The sequence below is a fragment of the Halichoeres trimaculatus genome, unplaced genomic scaffold (assembly GCF_033239565.1).
Source record: "Halichoeres trimaculatus isolate MK-OKI-2021-1 unplaced genomic scaffold, fHalTri1.1 fHalTri1_scaffold_7, whole genome shotgun sequence".
NCBI lineage: Eukaryota > Metazoa > Chordata > Actinopteri > Labriformes > Labridae > Halichoeres > Halichoeres trimaculatus.
Window position 1 is genome coordinate 21643736 of NW_027437185.1, and position 21364 is coordinate 21665099.

A 21364-nucleotide genomic window follows, 5' to 3' on the forward strand; every position below is an offset into this window, starting at 1 on the left:
CTAATTAGCTGCGCTTGCCGTAAATCATTATGTTTCAGCTGCATCCAGAGTTTTGCCAGAGAGGGAATTCTGAAATTTTACCTAAACTTTTCAAAAAGCCTGTTTTTCTGACTAATGCTGAATGACAAGTTCATTAATTACTAAATATGTTTTACAGAAAATGAGTTTCACAAGTTTTTGATAATAAGGGAGCAAAAATGTCAAACTTTTGTGGCTTTAAGAAGATTTTCTTGTCTTGTGTGGCAGCAGAAGGATCATTCTTGGAATAAAGAAACAATTCAATACTTAACTAGAAAGGCACTCAGAGAGCAGACCTCTGCTAAGCATATTATGATTGTCACGCAACACTTTAGTCCTACTTTAATGTTATACTCCCTTTCAGCAGACTGTCTGCTACAATTTGGTGTTCGTTGCAGGTTTGTACGATAATTTGTTACCTGACAGTGTTGAAAGTTATGATGACCCAGTATGTATTTCATATTCTGGATCATAGTATCCAGAATATTGGCAGGGTCTGGGTTGTACTTTTACATTTGTCAGAAATTATGGTGACCTTGTCTTGTATTCTTTTGCAAAGCAATCTGACCATTTATCGTGGAGTTATATACACATATAGTGAAAAAGGCCCTACATCACAATGATTAAGAATCCTTTAAAACAATCCTGTATCCAGACGGTGATTCAGTTCACCTCTAAAATTTAATCACCTCTCCCTTATCCCATTTTGAACATTTCCTGAAAATTTCATCAAGATCTGATAGTTACTCTTTGAGCTATGTTGTTCACAGACAAACAAACAAACTCTCCCAAAAACATAACCTCCTTTGAGGAGATAAATATTTGACATCATACGATCTTCAGCGCACAGAAGAATAACTGTACAATGGTGCTTGTTCGATTGTTTCAAATTGATAATTTAAACACACTATGAGGAGTTTTTCACCTTTTATGAAACAAATAAAGCAGAATACCGATGTCAGCCACAAGACTAAGAAGAACACCCACTTGATAACTTGTGGCTACTTTCTCATCAGGTTAGGGCCAAACCAGTCCTCATCTGATGAGACATGATCTCCCTTTGAACCTCTGAAAGTGTGCTGTGAAGCATGGCTCACAAAAAGTTTGAGCAAATTCTTTAAGTGTGCATTCATCCCACAGATGCTCCATTGGGAATAAAGAGGCTGCATCCACTGCTCTGTGATACGATTCTAATGTTCACACGCTCAGTGTGGCGCCTGTGGCGATGGACAGGGGTCAACATCAGCACCCTGACCAGTTACAGGCCAATATACAACAAACTGCAATGTGCTGTGTGATCTGACACCTTTCCTTGAGCACCAGCATCAATGGTTTTAGATAAATTGAGCTACAGTAGCTGTTATAAAGGATCCAGCCTTCACTTCTTGTTAGGGTTGCAAAAGGGAGAAAATTTTCAGGTAAATTTCAGAGAAGTTTCCTGAAAATTTCTTTGAGGATTTTAGGTCGAAAATATTAGAATTTGAATTTTTGGGGGTTTGCTGCCTTCAATTCCAATGAATTTTCCTAAAAAATTACCAGTAAATGTTGGTCTGGAAACTTTGTTTTTCTTTTACCTGTTTTTAGCATGAATAAGATTTTCAAAAATGATCTTAGTTGAAGTTAGAGCCTACAAGTCCCGTCAAAGTACGTTTGGATGCTAGTACTGAGGTAAATATATTTAATGGTATGGTTTAAATTTAAAGATACTATGAGGAGGATCTGTTTTTGTTGGACTGCTTTGCCACCTTCCGACCTTCTCAATCATGAAAGCCTCGGCTGCTCCTGATCTCATCCACAGTTAAAACATTTTCCTTCCTTGAACCACTCTTGGTAAGTACTGTCCCCTGCAGACTGAGGGGACACCCCAACAGCAGCTACAAGTTTGAAAATGCTTTGATTAGACCAGGCCATGCAGTCATCAGATTTAGATCCATGTCAAAGTCAATCACAACCTCACTCATTCATCCTTTTTCTAAAGGAAGCCAGCAGCACGAGGGAATCTCAGGTGGTTAAGGCCACATTTATTGAGATTTATCGATTTGTGTGTCAAAATATGATCAAGAGCTACAGAAATGTTTTAAATAATAAACATAAACATGATAAATACATACTCCATTCTGTCACGCTGCTGATATGAATCACTGGAATAAAATGTGATATCGATCCAGAAATAACTAAGGGGAGATTTATTCATCATCAAAAAGCCTCCATCAGGCTCGTCCAGACACGTTGAGTATTTAAATATATTCAGCCTGATCAACCTGCGCCCCCCAGTTGCCTGATAAACTGACGGGCTACGGGCAGCACCAAGTGTCCCGCTGCGTTCAGCCCTGTGCCATCAGCGAGCATCAGCCTCACTTCCAAGCACTGCCCGCCGCAGCCCGGACAAACCTGGGGTTTATCGGGGGAGATTTATCGGCTGGTGGGCCCAGAGAGGGAGGGGATCTATAGGTGGACCAGGGGGAGTAATCCGTCAGAAAGACAGGGATTACAGCAGGTGTGCCTAACAATGCTAATGTGAGAAAGAGGGGAAGGAGAGGAGGTACAGGAGGTAAAGAAGTAATGTGTGTTTTTAAGGCTTTTTGTGTACCTGTGTGTCTTTGTTTTGTAGTGCTGAGAGTGTGTGTCTGATTGTGTGTGTGTGTGTGTGTGTGTGTGAGTGTGTGACATATGGCTCTTCACTGCAGAGTGAGTGGGGATACTGCTTCTACCATAATGACCCTTTGGAGAATGAGCTTTTCTGGGTGGCGGGGTGGACACATCTTGACACAAGGTGCGTGTAAGTGTGTGCAGAAGTGGGAGTGATGGATTGTGGGTAGATGTAAGGAGCTGACATTGAGGAGCGATGACTTGCAAAGGGGGGAAAAGAGGGAAGAGGTTGGGTGTAGGGCTCAAAATCAGAGCAGGAGTGAGAAGGAAAAAGCAATCAATCACTTTGGCATCTATCGAGTGGGTCGAGGTGTTGGGGCTGTGGCCTGTCAGAGGGGGCCGTGCATGTTAATTAAGCAAGAAGAGAAGCTGAGACTGAACTGGACAGACCGGAAAGACCCAAACATGCACATATAAACTCAGTTAAGTTGACATAAATGGAGGTGATTGCTGAAGTGTATTCATCTCTAAAATATTAATGATACAGGAGGCTTGCGTGTCCCCTCTCCTCTCTTCTTTCCTTTACTTCTGTTCTATTCATATCTTTTCCTCTCTTCTCTCTACCCTCTCTCATCGTTTCTGCATGCCACAGCTGTCCACAGAAGGTCAACATTAGGGGGGGAAATAAGTGAGAGCTGTGGGGAATAAGCAAGCGGAGCCCCGTAGCTGCCCGCTAATGAATATGAATGAAATGTGTGTTTGCAATGTGTCTTTTAGTGAACACACCACTGCTGAAAAAAAGCAAACTGCAGTTCACTTTGATGGCATGAAAAACTCACAGATATCAGCGCTGTACAAAGACAGCAAAAGTGGGATACATCACAGCGGCACACACCCAGTGCGTCTCAATCCTAATAAGTGTCACACGCCAAGGACGAGAAAACAAGCTGCAACTGCCCTCATGATGCTGTAAATCATTTCACTCCAGCTTTTTGTTCTCCGCTTAGGGTTCCCCTGCTCATTCCTCCTCCTCCTCCTCTGCTTGTTGTGGTATAAAAACAAGAGGAGAGAAAGAAGGTACAGGAAAGTATTCATCACACAACTTTACCTGAGTGTGCTTCTTTGGTTACACAAATTCAGAAAGCAGTGCAAGATGAATGTGTCAAAAATAGTCATGCTTTGGCTCTGCAGGATACACACACTCGCACATACACACACGGGGCATAAACCAAGTGCAATATCAAACAGCTCAAAACAGCCGTCACACACACACTTTGAAAATCCCTGCAGCACATCCAGACTCTTTAATCCTGTCTTTCTCGATCCCTCTCTTTGCCTTCTTCATCCCTCTTTCATTCTTAACTCTCATTTTTTCAAACCTGCTGCTGCCTGCCTGCATCCCTACACCTGATGGAGGGATAGAGAGAAAGTACACAGCCTGAAGTCAAACACACAACAGGGGGCCATGAAGTTAATGAGTGTAAAAATAAAAGACAAGCTAATAAACAAAAGTAGGGCTGCGAGATGCAGTTAGGAATCAGCAGCGGGGGGAGGACGGGGGGTCATGGTGAGACTCAGACAGAGGCAGTAATAAATGGTTTAGAGTAGAGGGATGGATGGATGGATGGATGGATGGATGGATGGATGGGTGGATAAGGAGGGCTAGAGGAGTGAATAAATAAGAGATAGGGGTACTCACACAGCCAGACATCCTCGCTCAGATACAGACCACTGCCTCCCTGCCTTGTTAGCTCCTCCAACACGGTGACATTGCTTCAGCCCCTCTAACTGTGATACCCAGGAGAAGATCTCGTGCTCCTTTTATTCCCGTCTTTTTCTTCTTCTTTTTAATCCTCAAGAGCTCATCTCCCTCTTTTCCTCCCTTCCCTCCTCTTACTCTCCCTCTTCTCCCTCTTCTACACCTTTCTTCTACACTCGGCTTCCTTTGCTCCTCTCCCCCCCGTCCGAAGAGTCTCCTGCAAAGTCCCGTTCAGCACCAGCAGGGAAGCCTGCGCTGCTTCCTCCTTTCCCACTGCTCCCTCACTCTTCCCTCCTTTCTCTCCTCTTTCCTCAGTGGCTGCTGTATCTTTGTCTCCCCCTCCCTTGTCTCACTGGAGCTGGAGTATGAGAGAAGGCTAATGACAGGACAAAAGAAGAAAGAGAGGCAGAAAGAAGGAGCAAAGGCAGAGCTGTGCAGCCAATGGCATGAGAGGGGGGCAGAGAGAGCGCTGGAGACAAAGAGTAGAAATAGCGCAAGAGCGTTACAGACAGAAGAGAGGGGATGGGAAGTGGGGTAAAACAACAGACACACCCACTCATTCAGCATCACACACACACACACAGTGCTCCACATTTAGACCTATGACTTCATCAATTCAAGCCAGCATGCACAGACACACACGCACTGGTGCAAACATTGGTGCGCACACACACAGGTGTGCACATCGTCAGACTTGCTGAGTGCTCCAGATTTAGCCCCATGACTTCATCAAGGAGCAGACCCCCCCTTCCAGTCCTTTTTCGCTCCGCTTCAGAGACAGGGGGACTCATTCATATTGAATCAAGCAGGAGGAGAGACAGAGACAGAGCTCATTCAGGACAGTACGGGGAATACTCCTCAGATAGACGGAGAGAGAAGGAGACAGGATGGAGGGAAAGATGGATGAAGGGAGCAGGGGGATTTTTTCTTTAAGATTTGCTCTATGCACGCATCTTTAACTCTCTGCTTTCAATTCTGTGCTCACTTTTCCCAATTATTTTCTTTTCCTTACTCATATTTTCACCCACAAGTTTCAGGAAAAAACTGTCTTCTTTCTGTTCATCAATTGTAGCTGTTGATGGCTTTAACCTGTCTGACTTTCACAACAGAAACACACACACACACATACACACACACACTGCTCAGGGCAGTCATTCTTTCACATGTCAGCACTCTGCTTCTGTGCTTCATACTCTTTTTACTTTGGAGAAGTGTCAGCTGAACAACACTTTTCTACAAGATTTATGAACCTGGCTGCAGGGACTGGCTCCCATTCAGGGGTAAACACTGTGAGCTGGGTTACGTTCCCCCAAACCAGCAAACCACTGAAGGAGTGTTACTGGAGCTTCCTGTTACAGTAGCCAGAAATGCTGGAAAACCACTTCTCTTTTCTCTAATAAAAAATATATTTTGTATCTTATTGTACTGAAACACACCTTGACTTGTTTTTCGTTCACTTTTTAATGACTTTTGGATGGTTTTATTTCTATCTTGTTTACACTGATTGCTCATTCCTTGTTTTTTGCTGCTACCCTGTGAGCATTTTGTCATTTTGTTGGTTTTCTTGTCTTGTGCTGATTAATGATTGTTGTTCAAAGAAGGCTAACTCATTCACTTCAAACTAAATCTAGTAACTGTACTATACAATATTAAAAAAATAAATATTCATACTATGAATAATAAAGCAACCTTAAATTTTAAACTTTGTCTTGTGCAAAGTAACAAAATAAACTCACTTTTGTAGCAAAGAATAAACCACATTCAATTAATAAACATAGGATAGCATCAGAAAGACAACTTAACACATTTACACAGAGGCAGACACAAAAAACCTAAAATATAATCACTGAATCTTTCACGTTTCTTAAAACTTTCCCAAACATTATATGTTAACACACCACTTCTCATGTCTATTTTTTTTCTACTTACAAAGTGAAAATTTGTAAAAGCTTTTCTTTCTTTTGACATTTTAAGCCTCTTTTTTTAAATGCAGCCACAGAGAGATGGTTTATGTACCTGGGAGGAGAACAGGGAACATTTATGTACCATCTGTAATGAACTTACTTTATACTTAGGTCTAACTTAATTTTGATGATCCTAACTTTGTGAATGAGGACATTATCAAGTTGGACTACAGTTAAATGAAAAACACTGTTGTCCAAATGAAAAGGAGAAATAAATATTTTGCCTAAAGTAAAAATATATTTCAAAAAAAAAAAAAAAAACAAAACTCCAGATGATACTTTGGTGTACTAAGATGCACTCTGTCAGTAAGATACAGAAACTTTGTTATGCTGCACTCTAGTGGCAGGAAAATGTAACTCCAACCTCCAGGAAAAATAATGTTTACATCTTGGACACATACACACACAAACGTGTATCCTTCTTTAGACGTCAGACACAATAAAACAGTGAAGCAACTGTGCTTTTAAAAATTCAAATACCCTTTATGTCAAACACACAGTGCGCAGTATCATTACACATTCAAAGTCATGAGATGACTGTGGACTCTGAACTGCAGACATTTAAGTGGTGCTGTGTGCAGAGCATGAAAAAAAAGAGAGGAGGCTGTAATGCTGTAAGAGAGAGAAAGATATGAAGTGAGAGAAAGAAAGGATGAGAGGGGGAGACAGCCTGGGCCACCCCCACCCCCCTCCTCCTCTTTGCTACACGCTTTATCCATTACCGCTGAGACAGACTCACTGAAAAGTTTCTCAGTCCTCTGAGATAAGAGAGGGCGGAGGGACTCTCCATCTCTCCCTCTCCTTCTCCTATTTTACATCTATCACACACACACACACTCACACATGCACACACTGACACACACACAGCTAACACTGTGGTGTTGAAGGAGGCCAACTGGGAGACAAGAGGAGTGCATCCCACAGCTTCCCTCAGTGTGTGATAGAAACTATGGCAGCACTTAGAAGGCAAAGGGAAATGAGACAGAGAAAAAAAGGAGGTAACAACTCCCTGTAAGAGGAGTGAGATCAAGCCTTTAGCTCGGCAACTATTTTAAACCCCATTTTCACTCAATCCCTTTACAGCTGATTACACATGTCAAGGCCAGACAGCTTCCTGGACTGTAAAGTTGTCTCATTTGTGTGACACACGTCTCCAAACAGGATCTCCCTGAGCTCCACAAGGTTTAACATTTTGATAGGGGAAAAGTTTTCACAACAATAATACAGTTTTGTCAGTATCATATGCTACATGCACACACACAAATAAGCCTCTGTATCTTATTCATATTAGACTCATGCATGTGTTTTCTACCAGCACTCAGGTGTCCTGGTGTGTTTTGGCCTTGTGTTTGAAGGGGCTGCGGTATGTGTTAAAGGAACCCCTGAGGGGCCCATATCAATAAGGGTTTAGCCTGCACCACCATCCAATAAGCAGCTGTGCTGGCCTCAGCACACTGTCAGCTCAATGGTAAAAGGTTAAGACCAAAGGACACTGCCAAATGGCTGAAGGCCCCAGAGGTCCTCATTCTGCACTGGAAACATGCAGCAATAAGAATAATTATGGGGCTTTGAATATAGTTGGTGCAAATGTGCGTTGAATAATAATGAGGCTGATTCCATTCACTGATGATTAGTGAAATCACTGGCTCAGCGTTTTACAGCAGGAAAAATGGTTCACATTTATTTTACAGTGATTAATTTGCTTTATGTTCACAGGCCTAACTGTGCACACATCTGGAGCCCAATGGGTACTCATATTTTTTCTTGTGTGAATTTCAGTATTTCAAGTTTAAGATGACGCATTTAAGAGAAAAACATTTTCACCTACCTGTCGTGGTCTCGACCAACACCCCAGACACGAATGCTACTGATTGGCTGTGAGTGCAGCAGGCTGCGATCATCAGGGTCAACAAGGGTCAGCATGCGGTCCTGGAGCACTAACAGCATCCCCTTACCCTGCAAGACCACAAACAAGTGAAAGCAATCATTTCTATTCAAAACATGGAGGGTCAGGGCCCTAAAGAGGTAGCAAGAAGAATAAAATGTAAGATGATTAGAAAATTATATCCAGATTATCTTCTTCTGATATTTCACTTATTTTTGCTCTTATGTGGCATACACAGCAAAAAAAACTCAAGAATTCAGAGATTAATTGAGCATTTACAGAGAAGGCTTTATAGGCTTTACATCAGGAAAAAAAACTGAACAGAATTTTCCTCATATAATGTTTTACCTGCTCAGACAACTAATGGAATCTGCACATTGAATAAAATATCCAAATATGCCTCCAAGCATTATGTTGAAATATACAGACTGAGTATTTGGCTCAAGTATTACTAGAGCGTTGGCATCTCATCACTCTTTGTCATAACACAATAAAATGAGTGAGCTGACATCAGTATGGATTTCATCATATATGGTCATACTTTATGAAATTCAAGCAGGAACAACCAACTCTACTGGTCCTTTTTTAAGTCTAAAGCCTTAAGACTTAATTAAATGTAAATCAAGATCATGTCAATAAATATTCAGCTGTACATTGTGGGTCACTGACCTCTCCCCAGACCCCCGCTGAATCTCGTATGTCTCTCCGGCAGTAGGACAGTTGTCTGATGCAGTGGTGGACAGCCACGCTGCTCCTGCCCTCGCACAGGTCCTGTTCTGCCATCTCCACCCAGCCCAGAGAGCGCACAGGGAACGACTGGAGGGAACACACACACAAACACATTTGTTTTATTTATTTGTCTATTTTTTTTTATTCATTTGTAAGAAGTGAGATTCTTCTGCATGATTTTAGGCTGAAGTTTTTCGTTAATAGTTTCTGTAGCTGCAGTTAGTCTTGGAAACATGAAACAAGACTTGATCTGTGATTAGATGCATCAAATATGAGACAGGTTAATCATTCATTCATTTTCTATACTGCTTATCCTGTTCATTGGGCAAGAGGCGGGGTACGCCCTGGATTGGTCACCAGTCAATTGCAGGGCTGACACGTCGAGACAGACAACCATTCACGCACACACTCACGCCTATGGACAATTTGGAGTGACCAATTGACCTGGGGTGCATGTTATTAGACTGTGAGAAGAAGCCGGAGAGAACCCACGCATGCACGGGGAGAACATGCAAACTCCACACAGAAAGGCCCACCGGCCAGGGTGGGGATCTGAACCAGTGGCCTTCTTGCTGTGAGGCTGCAGCGCTAACCGTTGCGCCACCGTGCAGCAAGTTGGTTATAAAAAAAATAAAATAAAATAAAAAAATAAATAATCCAAATTGATTGCTAATGAGAAAATAAATAAGTGGTAAACCACATTTTGAGATCAACCCTTTTACCTGTAACATTTGACCTGCAGTAAACTTCATTAGTAGGTAGGAATGTGCATGTGTGTGTGTGTTCATTTCCTATTTATTTGCAGGGTCGGTGGGTCAAAGTTGAACCAAGGAGAGACTAAAATTCAGACAATAATAATGAAGTACAAAGAGTTTGAATAGTGTTTCCTGTTCAAACAGCAGCGCTGCCAACATTCCAAATCTCAGTAGTTTACGTTCTCAGTTTCTGCAGCTTGAGTTCAACTGATAGGTTGCATAGCATTATAGGAGTTTTTGTCTTCATTGTTAAATGATCACCACCAAATGACTCCGGCAGTATTATGTTCATGCATGAGGTTCATTCATTCAGATTAAGTGATGCATCATTACATGATTGTCTTGCAATTTGTATGAAATGCCGTTTAGAGATGTGACATAGTTCTAATATCACAATCATGGGCATGATGACATGGTATGAAGTATTGTGAGATTCTTAATAAGACCCTATGACTTACTGACAAAGTAAGTTTTTCATGGGCTAACAACTTCATCTTGAATAGTTTTTATTCTGATCTTAAACTAAGTATAAGTTTGAGAAAGGATAAACTTATGTATTAATTCATGAGCTGATCTGTCACAGCAGCAGTAGCGTCTACATTACCAACCTACTCCCTCTTGACAGTAAGCATGGAGATTTCATCAGGCCAGCAGAGATTACAATCCTCTCACTTGATTCTCCTTCTGCCTCTGTCATAAATTTACACATTATTTCTCTCCCTCTGCTGCTCAACATGATACTCGTGTTTTTTTCCTCATAAAACTTTCACGCATGCTTAAAATAATAGCTGAGTCCTTACACTCCTTCTTGTGTTGCTGGATCCTCTGAGGTATACTCCAGTCTGTCTTTCTCTTGAATCTGACTTCACAAAACAAGTAGAAGTCTCAGTTTTCTGATGAAATAAGGAAATTTATGTGGATTTCTAGGGTGTGCTGAATCTGAAATATGATGCAACATTTAAATTGTATGCACTCTGACTGCAGAGAAGAGGGCATGATAACTCCTGAAGAGTTTTAATGTTGTATCAATGTGTACTTTGCAGTGATTTGAAAATTTAATTAATTTCAAAGCACCCTGAAATACAGAACACACAACTCACATCAAACCTCCTTATTGTAATTTTGCTGTGTTTCATAGTGGATGCAAAGTTATTGGCTCTGTCTGAACACAAGAGCTTCTCCTTCTCCTCCCTGGCTTTTTCACCCACCTGTGTCATCTTTAGAGCACTATTACGAAACAACTTTCTATGGTTTGCTCTCAATATTTGTGAACATGTTCACCACAGCTCAGTACACAAAGTCACCACTGGGTGGCAGTGCAACCAAGAGAAAGAGAGGACAAGATGCTCGTGAGAGGGTTCATTACACCACATTAACAAACCCTGGTGACTTTCATTAGCAAACAAGGTTTTTGGTGAGGATGTTATAAATTGGCAGCTGGTATTACTCGCTGTTACTGAGTTCTAAAACTATCTGAAGAGGATTTGTATCAATGTAGAGTTTGGTTTACAAAACAAACAGAGCTGAAAGTCTGTGGGAAACACCTTTAACTAATCCTAAAGAGGAAATTTAAATTTTACTCTTCATTTTAGTACAAGCTACACACACATAGGCCAGGAGTACACATGCACAAGCTCATCAGATCCTGTAAACATGCACTAAATAAGAGATGCCAGATGTCAGAGCGAGGATCTGGGTTGGTTCAGTGTCTCGGCAGGAGGTGAACAAGCACCGCTCCCATCTGCCGTACTTTGGTCGTTACAGGGACTTGACCTGACAAGTCTACTGTTACCCCGGCGTCATCATTTAGAAGCAACTTGTACACAATACTGAATTCTATTTAGGCTCAGTGTTGGGCCTCTGTGTGTAGATGGCTTTATGAAATTTCTCACTAGTCACTGCAAACACTAAGTGAAAAAGAATAACCATGAACAATATGAATGATTGTCTGTCTGCTTTAGTAACCAGCACTACACAGTAAAAAGAAACAAAAATCTTTAAAATGATTTTTCAAGAGTGGCAGTTTAAAAACTGAGGCCTCATACTGACTTAAAATAACCACGCTGTCAAATATTGATGACTGGATTAAAATATTAAATCAAATTTATATTCTGGAGAAGTTGTCATTTTCTCTCAAGGTTCAGAAATAATCATTTTACAGAATCTGGTCCAAATGGATAGAATATGTTTAACCTGTTAGGCTGGATTTTATCTGAGTGAAGAGGTGAAGATAAGTCTAATTTTTTAAACCTTATTTTATTTTTGGCTCACTCTTGGTTTTCTTTTTGAAATCTCTTCTACCTCTAAAATGGAATCTTCCCATGTTTTGATGTATAGCTTAAGTTACTTAAAAAATACTTTGAAGAGCTAAATTGTTTAAAAAATATCAAGTGTGTTTTCACTACTATACTTGTTGAACTCTCCAGTAGAATATATGCTGGTTGTAAAGTGATTGCTCTTTCTCCATAAAGGAAGAATATATATATATATATATATATATATATATATATATATATATATATAGATATATATATATATATATATATATATATAGATATAGATATATATAGATATAGATAAAATACCATATTGTCTGAAAAAGACAGATGAGTAAAGAAATATGCAGGTGTGCGCAGGAAAAGGTGCTCACAGTTTTAAAAGTCACTCATTAAAGAGACATAACAGGGTTAAGATCAATACTATCCATATCAATTGCTCATCAATGTATTGGGAGTGTCATGCTTTATATTTATTGGGCTGTAAATCACGAGAGAAAAAGTGAAATAATGTCAATTTGGTTAAATAATGTTTGTTTTCCTTTGACTCTGTGCAAATGTTAGATTTATCTGATTTACTGTATAAATCAGTGAAAGTAAGCTGTCTGTTAAACTCCAGTCTGAGCTTTTTAAACAGTTTTCTTTTTTTTTAACTCATGAATTATTGAGTGACTGGTAAATTTAGCTGTCAGATACAGGCAACTTAGCGAGGCTTGGCCCAGTAGTCCACTCACTCAATGTCCTATCCTCTCCATATAAAGGTGTAAGAGAAAAAAATATATAACCTAATTATGATTATATCTAATACAGAGGCAGTTTGAAATAAAAAAACAGTACCAGAGTAAATTCACTCTGTTGGATTGCAGCCCCTGTTCCTTATAACGAATTAGAAATATACATTTATGGTAGCTTACCATTTCCTCTGAATCAAAGACCGAGTTGTTGAGGTCCACTGTCTCCAGCTGTGCTGAGGGACTGAGAGATAAAAAACAGAGTGAGGTCAAACTTAATATCAGATTCATGAATATAACATCATGACCTTATTGCACAAATCAGATAGCAGTACCCAGTCAAAACAAACTTTATTTATATTTCTCTGATGTAGGGTGTGTGTGTATTACTTCAGTTTGAGAGAAGCATAGCGGAGAGTCGCCCCTTCAAACGCCTTCAGACTGGGGTCTGGGTAGACTGGATAGTCCCTCAGCTCCTGGTGTAAAAAAAACAGACAACCAAAGAGTAAAGTAACATCAGAGTGAGACACTGGTGAAGTACTTAAAAAGATTGAGACAGTGGTTTCTTAGCTAATTTGATCTGTTCACTTTCACTATTATTTCAAGTTAATATGAGAGATGTTAATCTTTGTTAAATTAGCACCTCAGTGTGTCCTGGGAAAAGATTAACATGTTCTCATTATGATTTAATAAAATCTGCAGAGAAAGTTGAGATATTTCCATAGCACTATTGAGCTTTTAGCAGAAAAGCTTCACAAAGACAGCCATGCAATGTGCAGCCCTATTGAACCAGACTTAAAAGCAGACTGTGATGTGAGATATAAACTCTACATTCACTGTAATGATGAAAAATGTCACCCGGTGCATCACTTTGATACTCTGACAATTCTTGAAAGACCACATAGCAAAGATTAGTCTTTGATTTTTTTTTAATAACAATAGCAAGAAGACTAAAAACAGGTGTCATCCTTTAAACTGGAAATCAAGGCACACTTGAGGAATTCTCTGTGACACCAAAATAAGTGTAACAAGCTAACAAAAACAGGAAAAGATCAGGCCATATGTTTCACCAAGCAGACAAACTAAATAAATGTGAGTGTGTCTCACGTTGGCTGTGCAGGTGGTAATATTGAGATTTGGTCCAGAAGAGGTGACATCATTGGAGGGGGTGGAGGAGGAGGAGGGGGAGGGCGAAGAGGGGGAGGAGCCAGAGGGTGAGGGGACTGGCTCCACTGAGCTGTCAGATATCAGACTGCTGGGGCGCTGTGGGACACAGAGGGAGAGACAGAGAGATGCAGCATAAGAGGGAAGCACAGAGCATGGTACATTATTCATCTCAAGCAGCTCTCCAAAACATGTGTCTAAGATTGTACAAAATATAAAGGTTCAATTATTTTTTCACGTCACATATTTGATTATTTTTATTAAACTAATGTTGTAAATGTTTGACAGAAGTGCCTTACACTGTTTGTAAGATATTTCAGTATATCTAAGGGTTCATTAGCAGAAATCCCATACAAAGATACCACCCCTCCAAAGCAGTTAGTGAACATCCAGTTGAGATTTTTTTTATTTTTTTATTCACGTTGACTTAAAAAAAATGTCTTTCAAATTTGAACTCTTCTCTGCAGCTCTAATGCAAACAGTCTGTATAGATGTCACCACAGCATCTGATCATACAGTGACTGCTTCACTCTAATTTGTTTTCTTATTAATAATGTGCAGGCTTTGCCATTAAGGCTGCCAAGTGTCTCAAGTTTAAACTAATCTTATGTTAGGTTATAACTTGGGTTAAATGTGCGATCCTCCCTGATAGGCATGTACAAATGTGCAGGTGTCCTCATCACTTAACAAAAGGGAACCCTCGTCCTTGAATTATCAATAAACTACACTGTAATGAAAAACTGATGTTATTTGCATGCTACTACTTAGTATGTTGTCTGTGAAACTTTTGAAGGAAAATAAAGACTCCCTGTGAAAAGTAGTGCCCCTGATCAGTCATAAAGTATTCACTGGGTGGACATAATACAACCCCAGTTTGTCATCTTGCAAATACTGAGTATAGTGTCAGTCTGGGCAGGCCATGAAAACATGAGCTGCTCTTTTTAGCTGATGCATCCAGTTAACAAACAGCAAAATGTGTCTTCTATTCAAACTTTTTCAACCTCTTATGTCTTATATAAGTAGTGTCATATGTGTTTTCACTGATGCCCACTCTGTTCAGCATCTAGGGCCCTTTGCTGATGCTCTCCCTGCCTGGGCTTTTTAATTAATGCACATTAAAGAGAGAAGAGGTGTGCTCCTCTCACATTAGGCTTTGGCATTTCATGTAAGCCAGTGGAGTGAACACAGCCATGTCACCCAATCTTAACTATTTCACGCAGATTATAATTTTTAAAAGAATAGTCCTGAATAAACTATGTAACTAGTTCAGAAATATGAAAAATGAGTAGAAAGATGACAAACTGCATTATGTATATCAGCCTATTTGTCTGTCACTCCTCCACTGCTGTCTTATAACTTCCATTCAAGTTTTTCCAATCTAAAAAAAAATTCTAATCATCATTATGGAGCTTTAGCAAAACTTGACATACTTATTGAACCTGGGCATGTATCTTTGTTCACAAATGCTGAAATATGAATGTGTTGATGTTTGTGAGGTCAGCGTGTCACCTCACCTCGTTTGGAGGCTTCAGGGAGTCCTGTGTTTCCTGCTGTGGGTCTTGCTCTGTGTCTGGCTCAGCATTGGGAGAGGTGTGTTGGTTGCCAGCTGCAACAGGTCGGTGGTACTGTGTGGTGCCGGTGGGGACATGCCAGAAGTACACCTCTGATGAGTCTGAGATCTCTCGCCAGCCGGGGGGCAGATCCCCATCACCCCAAACATCTGCTCACAGTGACAGTGATGCAAACACAAACACAATGATACAAACTATTAAAAAATGGAAATGATTTGCACATAAAAACAAAAAGGTATGGATGGGTTAATTTCAGACATGGTCAGCCTGTCCTTACTTTGTGTCCGTTGTCATAGCAACTCCAGGGCTCATCCCCTGTGGTAAGACAGCAGCTTCTCTACCTTCCCCTCCCTTTTTGTGTCTGTTTTCCTGTCTGCTTCCTTATTTTTCTCTTCATTCTCTCATTGTCTAACTATGCTTCATCATACACTCTTGGCAATTACTGCTTACTAAATCCAGCTCTGCTCTTTCTCTCTCTCTGTATTTCTTCTTCACACCCTCCTCTGCAGTATCCTCTCTCTCTGTCCATCCTTTTCACTCTCTGCGCCATAAGGTGACTCACAGGAGCCTTAAAGTTTACAGCAGTACTGCTGTAGCAACTTGCTTTCTTAAGAAAAGCCATTTGGTTCACTTCCAGAAACGATAGTCTGAGGGGGAGCAGGAGATGTTGTTTTAATATGGAAAGAGAAACACAGATCTGACCTGCGTCCTTTGGAGTCTGGGGAGAGGGTGTCTCCTGGGACAGAGTGGTCCAGCTGGAGTCTTCATCCTCTGAAGGGGTGTCAGGAGTCAGGTCCATCCTTAGGCCCACCTTAGGAAGCCCAGTCTCTGGTTCAGGATCAGGCAGAGCAGAAGGTGCTCTGTTCCTGGTCGGGGTGCTCCTCTCTGCAGCTCTGGCCTGTTTAGGAGAGGAAGGTGGGTACTGCTGCAAAAACTGGTTCTCATTGTTTGGGTGTAGCTCCACTTTAATGATCCTCGGCTGGGTGCTGCGAGGAGGCTTAGCAGGACTGCGTGGACTCGCCTGGACGGGAACACAGAGCTCTTCTTTGATCTGGACTGGAGCCTGGTTCTGGTTGTCAGGGACCCACTCTGGGCTGTTTGAGGAAGACGAGGAGTTGGAGGTGGAGGAAAGAGGGGCTTCCATCACCACTGGCAGCAGGGGCTGTCTTGGTGTTGGTGTGGGGTCATCTTCCTCCTCCTTCTCCTGTTCCTCTTCCTCCTCCTCCTCCTCCTCCACCACTGGCTCCACCTCTTCCTTCTCCTCCCTCTCCTCCTCACAGAGCTGCTTACTGCTGGTCTTCTCCTCCTTCTGGCTCTCCTTATCTTTGTCAGGACTGGCCTGCTCCTTCTCTGGGGATGGCTGCTTCTTCTTCTCCTCCTTTTCCCCCTTCTTCCCCCAGCTGAGGTCTAGATCCCAGGCCTTTTCATGGTACCCCAAAAAGCTCTTGGTTCTTCTTCGAAAAGGGGGCAGCTGCGAGTTGTCCAACCAATCAGAGCCGGGGTTATTGATGACATCATTATGGATCTTACCCTCTGTGTTGGCTCTGCTCAGCTCTAGCTGCTGGCTTTCTGCTCGTCTCTGCATGTTGGCCCCATTCTTGGCCAGTTTGGGGTTGGTTGTGTTGAAGAGCGAGGATGAGGATGAAGAAGAGTAGAGAGCGGAGCTGGAGGAGGACTTGGTGGGGAGACCCCGTCCTCTAGTAACAGGCTGGTTTTTTGAGAGGTTGTCACTGATCCCCATGACGCTCCTCACGCTGGTCATCGCGTACCTCTGACGACTCTTTGGCAGGGTGGCTGAACTTCCTGTTTCCATGGACTCCTTGATGACATCACGCCCCAGCAGCTGGTTGTATGATGAGCGAAGACTGAGGGAGGTGGGAGGGGTGGCAGACTGGCTGCTTCGATTGGCCAGACCCACGTTGGAAGGAGAGGAACCAGAGCGGGAGAGAGGGGGAGTTTGTACTGACATCATGACTGACTGGGAAAACGCTGCAGTGATGGAGCTGCAGGGAGAAGAGACAAAACTCATTAGACCAATTAATAAATGCTGTTTTTTACTATAACAAATAACACCTTTACAAAGTTCTTTTTGACAACAGACAACGGGTACAACTGGACCTGACAGATGCAGAAATGCTAAAACATTAAGATATTTCTAAAATGTGGACATCTGAACTAATGTTTCACACGGCTGATTAACAGGTGGTTAAAATACTGATCAAGATTATGTGTACTGATTTCATCCAACATACAATCTGCCACTTGACCTGGAGCACTTGCTGTCATACCTATTCAATAAATACTGGGTGGAGAACATTTCTTAAACCCAATTGATTGTGTTATGTCTTGAAAGAAGATAATACTTTCAATTTTAAAAAATAAAATAAATGAATAGTGACAGAACAGATCTTAGAGTTTTTGGTCTTTTAAAATTGACCTCAAAAATAGATTTCAAACCTGATAAAACTGAGAAATGTGGAGAGAGATTTTTTTTTTCACTGTTATTTTGGGTCAGGTTTCTCTTTAATTTGCCCCAAAAAGGCAGGGTACAAAATGTTCCTGATTTTTCTTGCATTTGCAAACTTTTTTTCTCTCCGGCTTTTCTTTGTATGTTACAAAGACCAGAAATGTTACAATGACCTGAAATGTAGAAAAAAAAAAAAATAAATAAAAAATTGAAACCCAAAACTTTACTGACCCAAAACATTCTGGGTCTTGTATTACACTTTGGGTCGTTGTTACATTTAATACACAAATGTCTGACTCTTTGCTTGTGTTAATATTAACGAACAGGATGTGGCGGCCGTACATTTCACACCTGGGCCTTGAGTGCTGTCATGAAACCAGCGCTTAATAACCTCGGCCTAATCTGAACACAAGTTTTCATTAATCTCTAAACTTGTACTCTCCATGCTACTTTGTGCAAGTTTCTCAACAGTTAGCCTCACCTTCCAACAAGCACGCCATGCAAAAATGCTTCAATATCTGGCAGAGTAAGCCCAGGGGCTGTGAAATATTTGCTTTGATTTTTTTTTTAACTTCTTAGCTGCAGAGAGGTAAATTCAATGTTGTAATGGCCTCAGAGCAGTTTTTTGGCGATGAATTCTGATTGGGTAAAAGCTCAACAAAGCAGATTAGCTTGGAGAAGGTGGCTATGAAAGTAATCAACTAATGGGAACAATCCTGCACAATATTGATTAAGTAAAGGTGTAAAACTACAAGATGTGACAGTGAATGTTTTCTTTCGTATTCGTCTGCTGTAGACGAATACCTCATAGATATTCTCCTTTTGTATCTGATATCATCATACGTGGATGACATCATCAAGCTTAGATAGTCTGCTCTGTGCTGCTCTCCTCCTTTTCTCTGTTATAACCGAACACTAAGCTGGGAAAACTTCCCGTAATCTGCTCTCAGAGGCTTTTATTCACACACTGTGGTGTGGATGGTTTGCCAGCCTCATGCCCCTTTTACACACAAGGTGTCAAAGCGCTTGTATGAAACACATGAAAAACGCTGCATCAAAGTCGTTAAGATGGCATACATTTGCATAAGACTGGGAATGAGTCACAACCTCAGTGTATTCATCCAGGACTGACATTCAAAGCTGGAGCTGAGCAGTAAGCCAGCAGCCAGAAACAGCTAACTAGCTAGCGGTGAGTCTTTTATCTCAGGGTGGATCAGCCCTGTGATGCTGAAAACAGACAGATGGAAGGAAACAAAGGCAGTGGCAGAGAAACACTATGATGTTAAGAGAGAGTGCACATGTCACCCCTGTTCCTAAATCCCTGGAAGAAAAGGAGCTAATGAAGAAAGAATCAGGCAAGCATAATGTATATATATCCTATCAACAAATCATAAACACACACACAAACACACATCTCAGTGCTGCAGTCATCACCGCCTTTTCTCAGAAACATGGAAACTACAAGCGCAGCAGATCTTCAAGCACGACAAGATCTTGGGAAAAGACAGAAGCAGGGTTTTGGAGAAAATAAAAATCCCTGGGCAGTGCACTTTGTCCATGCGGGTCCCCTATCCACCCCGTTCCCCTCTCTCCCTGGGTGGCTGTCTTGTTGTTGTTCTGTCACTGAGCCAGACAACCACAACAACCTGTTTGTGCTGAACACGCACTCACACCCCAGGCCTGTGACTCAGGCACAAAAACACCCTCAACAGGTACAAATGACCTGCACAGAGCAATGAGGCCTCATCAGCTTTTCTCAATCAGAAGCGCTCATCACTTGTGTCGTACACACCTTGTAAACCCAATCAGCACACAGACTGCTGGATTATTAGGTATAGGAACAAATGTGTTTTTGGGAACCTTTCAAAATGACGTTTCAGCTTAAATCATGGAATGATTACACTTTCAAGGCAGCAGCAAACTGTCATGAGCAACTCAAGCAGAAACAAACAGAAATAAGCTGCATGACTCAGAGGACAAATTACACATCCTGATACAAAACTCCAAAACTCAAAATGAGTAATACGCAAACAAAAATCTTTAGGTGACATCCCAGCTGCAGAGAAACACGATCATGGACACAGAGATAGCAACCTTTACTTTCTTGCCTTCCTTCCCCATCAATGCAGCGAGACCTCCATTAGTTAAACATCACGGGCCTGAGAGAGGACGTGAGGGGAGGGGGGCTGGGCAGGAGAAATCTCGGTTATTAGAGGGAGAAAGTGGAGTAGAGAATGACACAGCAGTTTGCAGGACAGTGGGGGCACAGTGAACACACAGAGGTAGTTAAGCTGCTGGTCCTCAATAAATCTGTTGTGCTCTTTAACAGCAGAGGTCATTGATGAGATACACAGGCTACAGCAGCTGGTCACAAGACAGCAGGAAGTTGTGTTCTAATTAGGCAGTTTTGTCTCATTTAACTATTGTTTTTTTGTGCTTGGTTCTAGATAATCACTCATTGATTGCACTGGGGAAACATTTACAATAATATGTTAGAGAAGATCATTTAAGCCAAGACATCTTATGGTTTACGTAAATTTAAAGCCAAATTTATAAAACCAATATTTCTTATGTATTTCTGGAGCAATGTGTCAAGGCATGATGGAGAGCTGCTCTGAGTTGTAAATAGTGTCTACTCACCTGAAGGTCATCAAAATTCAAAATATTAAATGTCTCAAATCAATATTCAGCTTTAGAGATTCACAGTATGTAATTTAAGATTTTTGCTGAGCTCTGAGGCTGTCCGATGAAACCATCCTCTATCATCTTCCTCCCTCTTGCATCAAGGCCCCTTTCCCCCTGAACTCTGAGCTGCACCCACAGCTTCGTAAAGGAAATGCAACAGATGAAAGCAAGAGCAAGGGAGAAAATGAACTTGAAAAAGTCGATGATGTCATGGGTGGAGTACCCTCGCCCCGTTTCTCGTTGCCACCTCAGTAAACTCCTTCACTGAATTCTCAAACAGCGTTGGACCGTCTTTATTTCTAACATATCACCGAGAACGTAGAGGTGGAGTTGCCAGTATAGCAGGAACAAAGCTGTCGATACGTGAGACGCAGTAAATCTTCAGCATCCAGCTCCATCACCAGCGCCGCACTGGGAGGGGAGCGCATCCCATCGAGGGCATCTATTTACATCTACTCACCGCTTCGGTCAGCCTCCGGGCTTCTGCGCCTCCGCTCCCACGACGACACTCACACACAAACACAGAGTAAAGAGAAGGGCCCGCGTCGACAGCCGCCTTTTAAGCGCCAGTCCGCCCGTAGCTGCAGCCGGCCACCCGTATTGGATCACATCACATCATCTAACCCTGCCAGCCCGGCTCGGTGCTCGCTGGCGGCCAAGCTGCGCTTTCTCTCTGCGCCAGAGGATCCCGGAGCGGCGCGGCGCTGTGGAGCTCTCAGACAGCTCGACCAATCAGAGCCGAGGACGCAGGACGCTGAGCGCGAGGAGGGG

General features: G+C 41.9%; 1 protein-coding gene across 1 annotated transcript in view; it reads right to left on the reverse strand.

Moving 5' to 3' along the window:
- Positions 1-21290, reverse strand: part of apbb2a (amyloid beta (A4) precursor protein-binding, family B, member 2a) — a 49553-nt gene extending 28263 nt beyond the window's left edge. Inside the window, exons 1-8 of the mRNA XM_074674507.1 lie at positions 21054-21290; positions 16144-17444; positions 15385-15590; positions 13814-13969; positions 13097-13182; positions 12890-12950; positions 8885-9031; positions 8159-8286 (exon numbers count right to left, since the gene is read on the reverse strand). Coding sequence (XP_074530608.1) covers positions 8159-8286; positions 8885-9031; positions 12890-12950; positions 13097-13182; positions 13814-13969; positions 15385-15590; positions 16144-17413 — 2054 coding nt within the window. The 5' untranslated portion in view covers positions 17414-17444; positions 21054-21290. The remainder of the gene's footprint in view (positions 1-8158; positions 8287-8884; positions 9032-12889; positions 12951-13096; positions 13183-13813; positions 13970-15384; positions 15591-16143; positions 17445-21053) is intronic.
- Between the last annotated feature and the right edge of the window lie 74 nt (positions 21291-21364).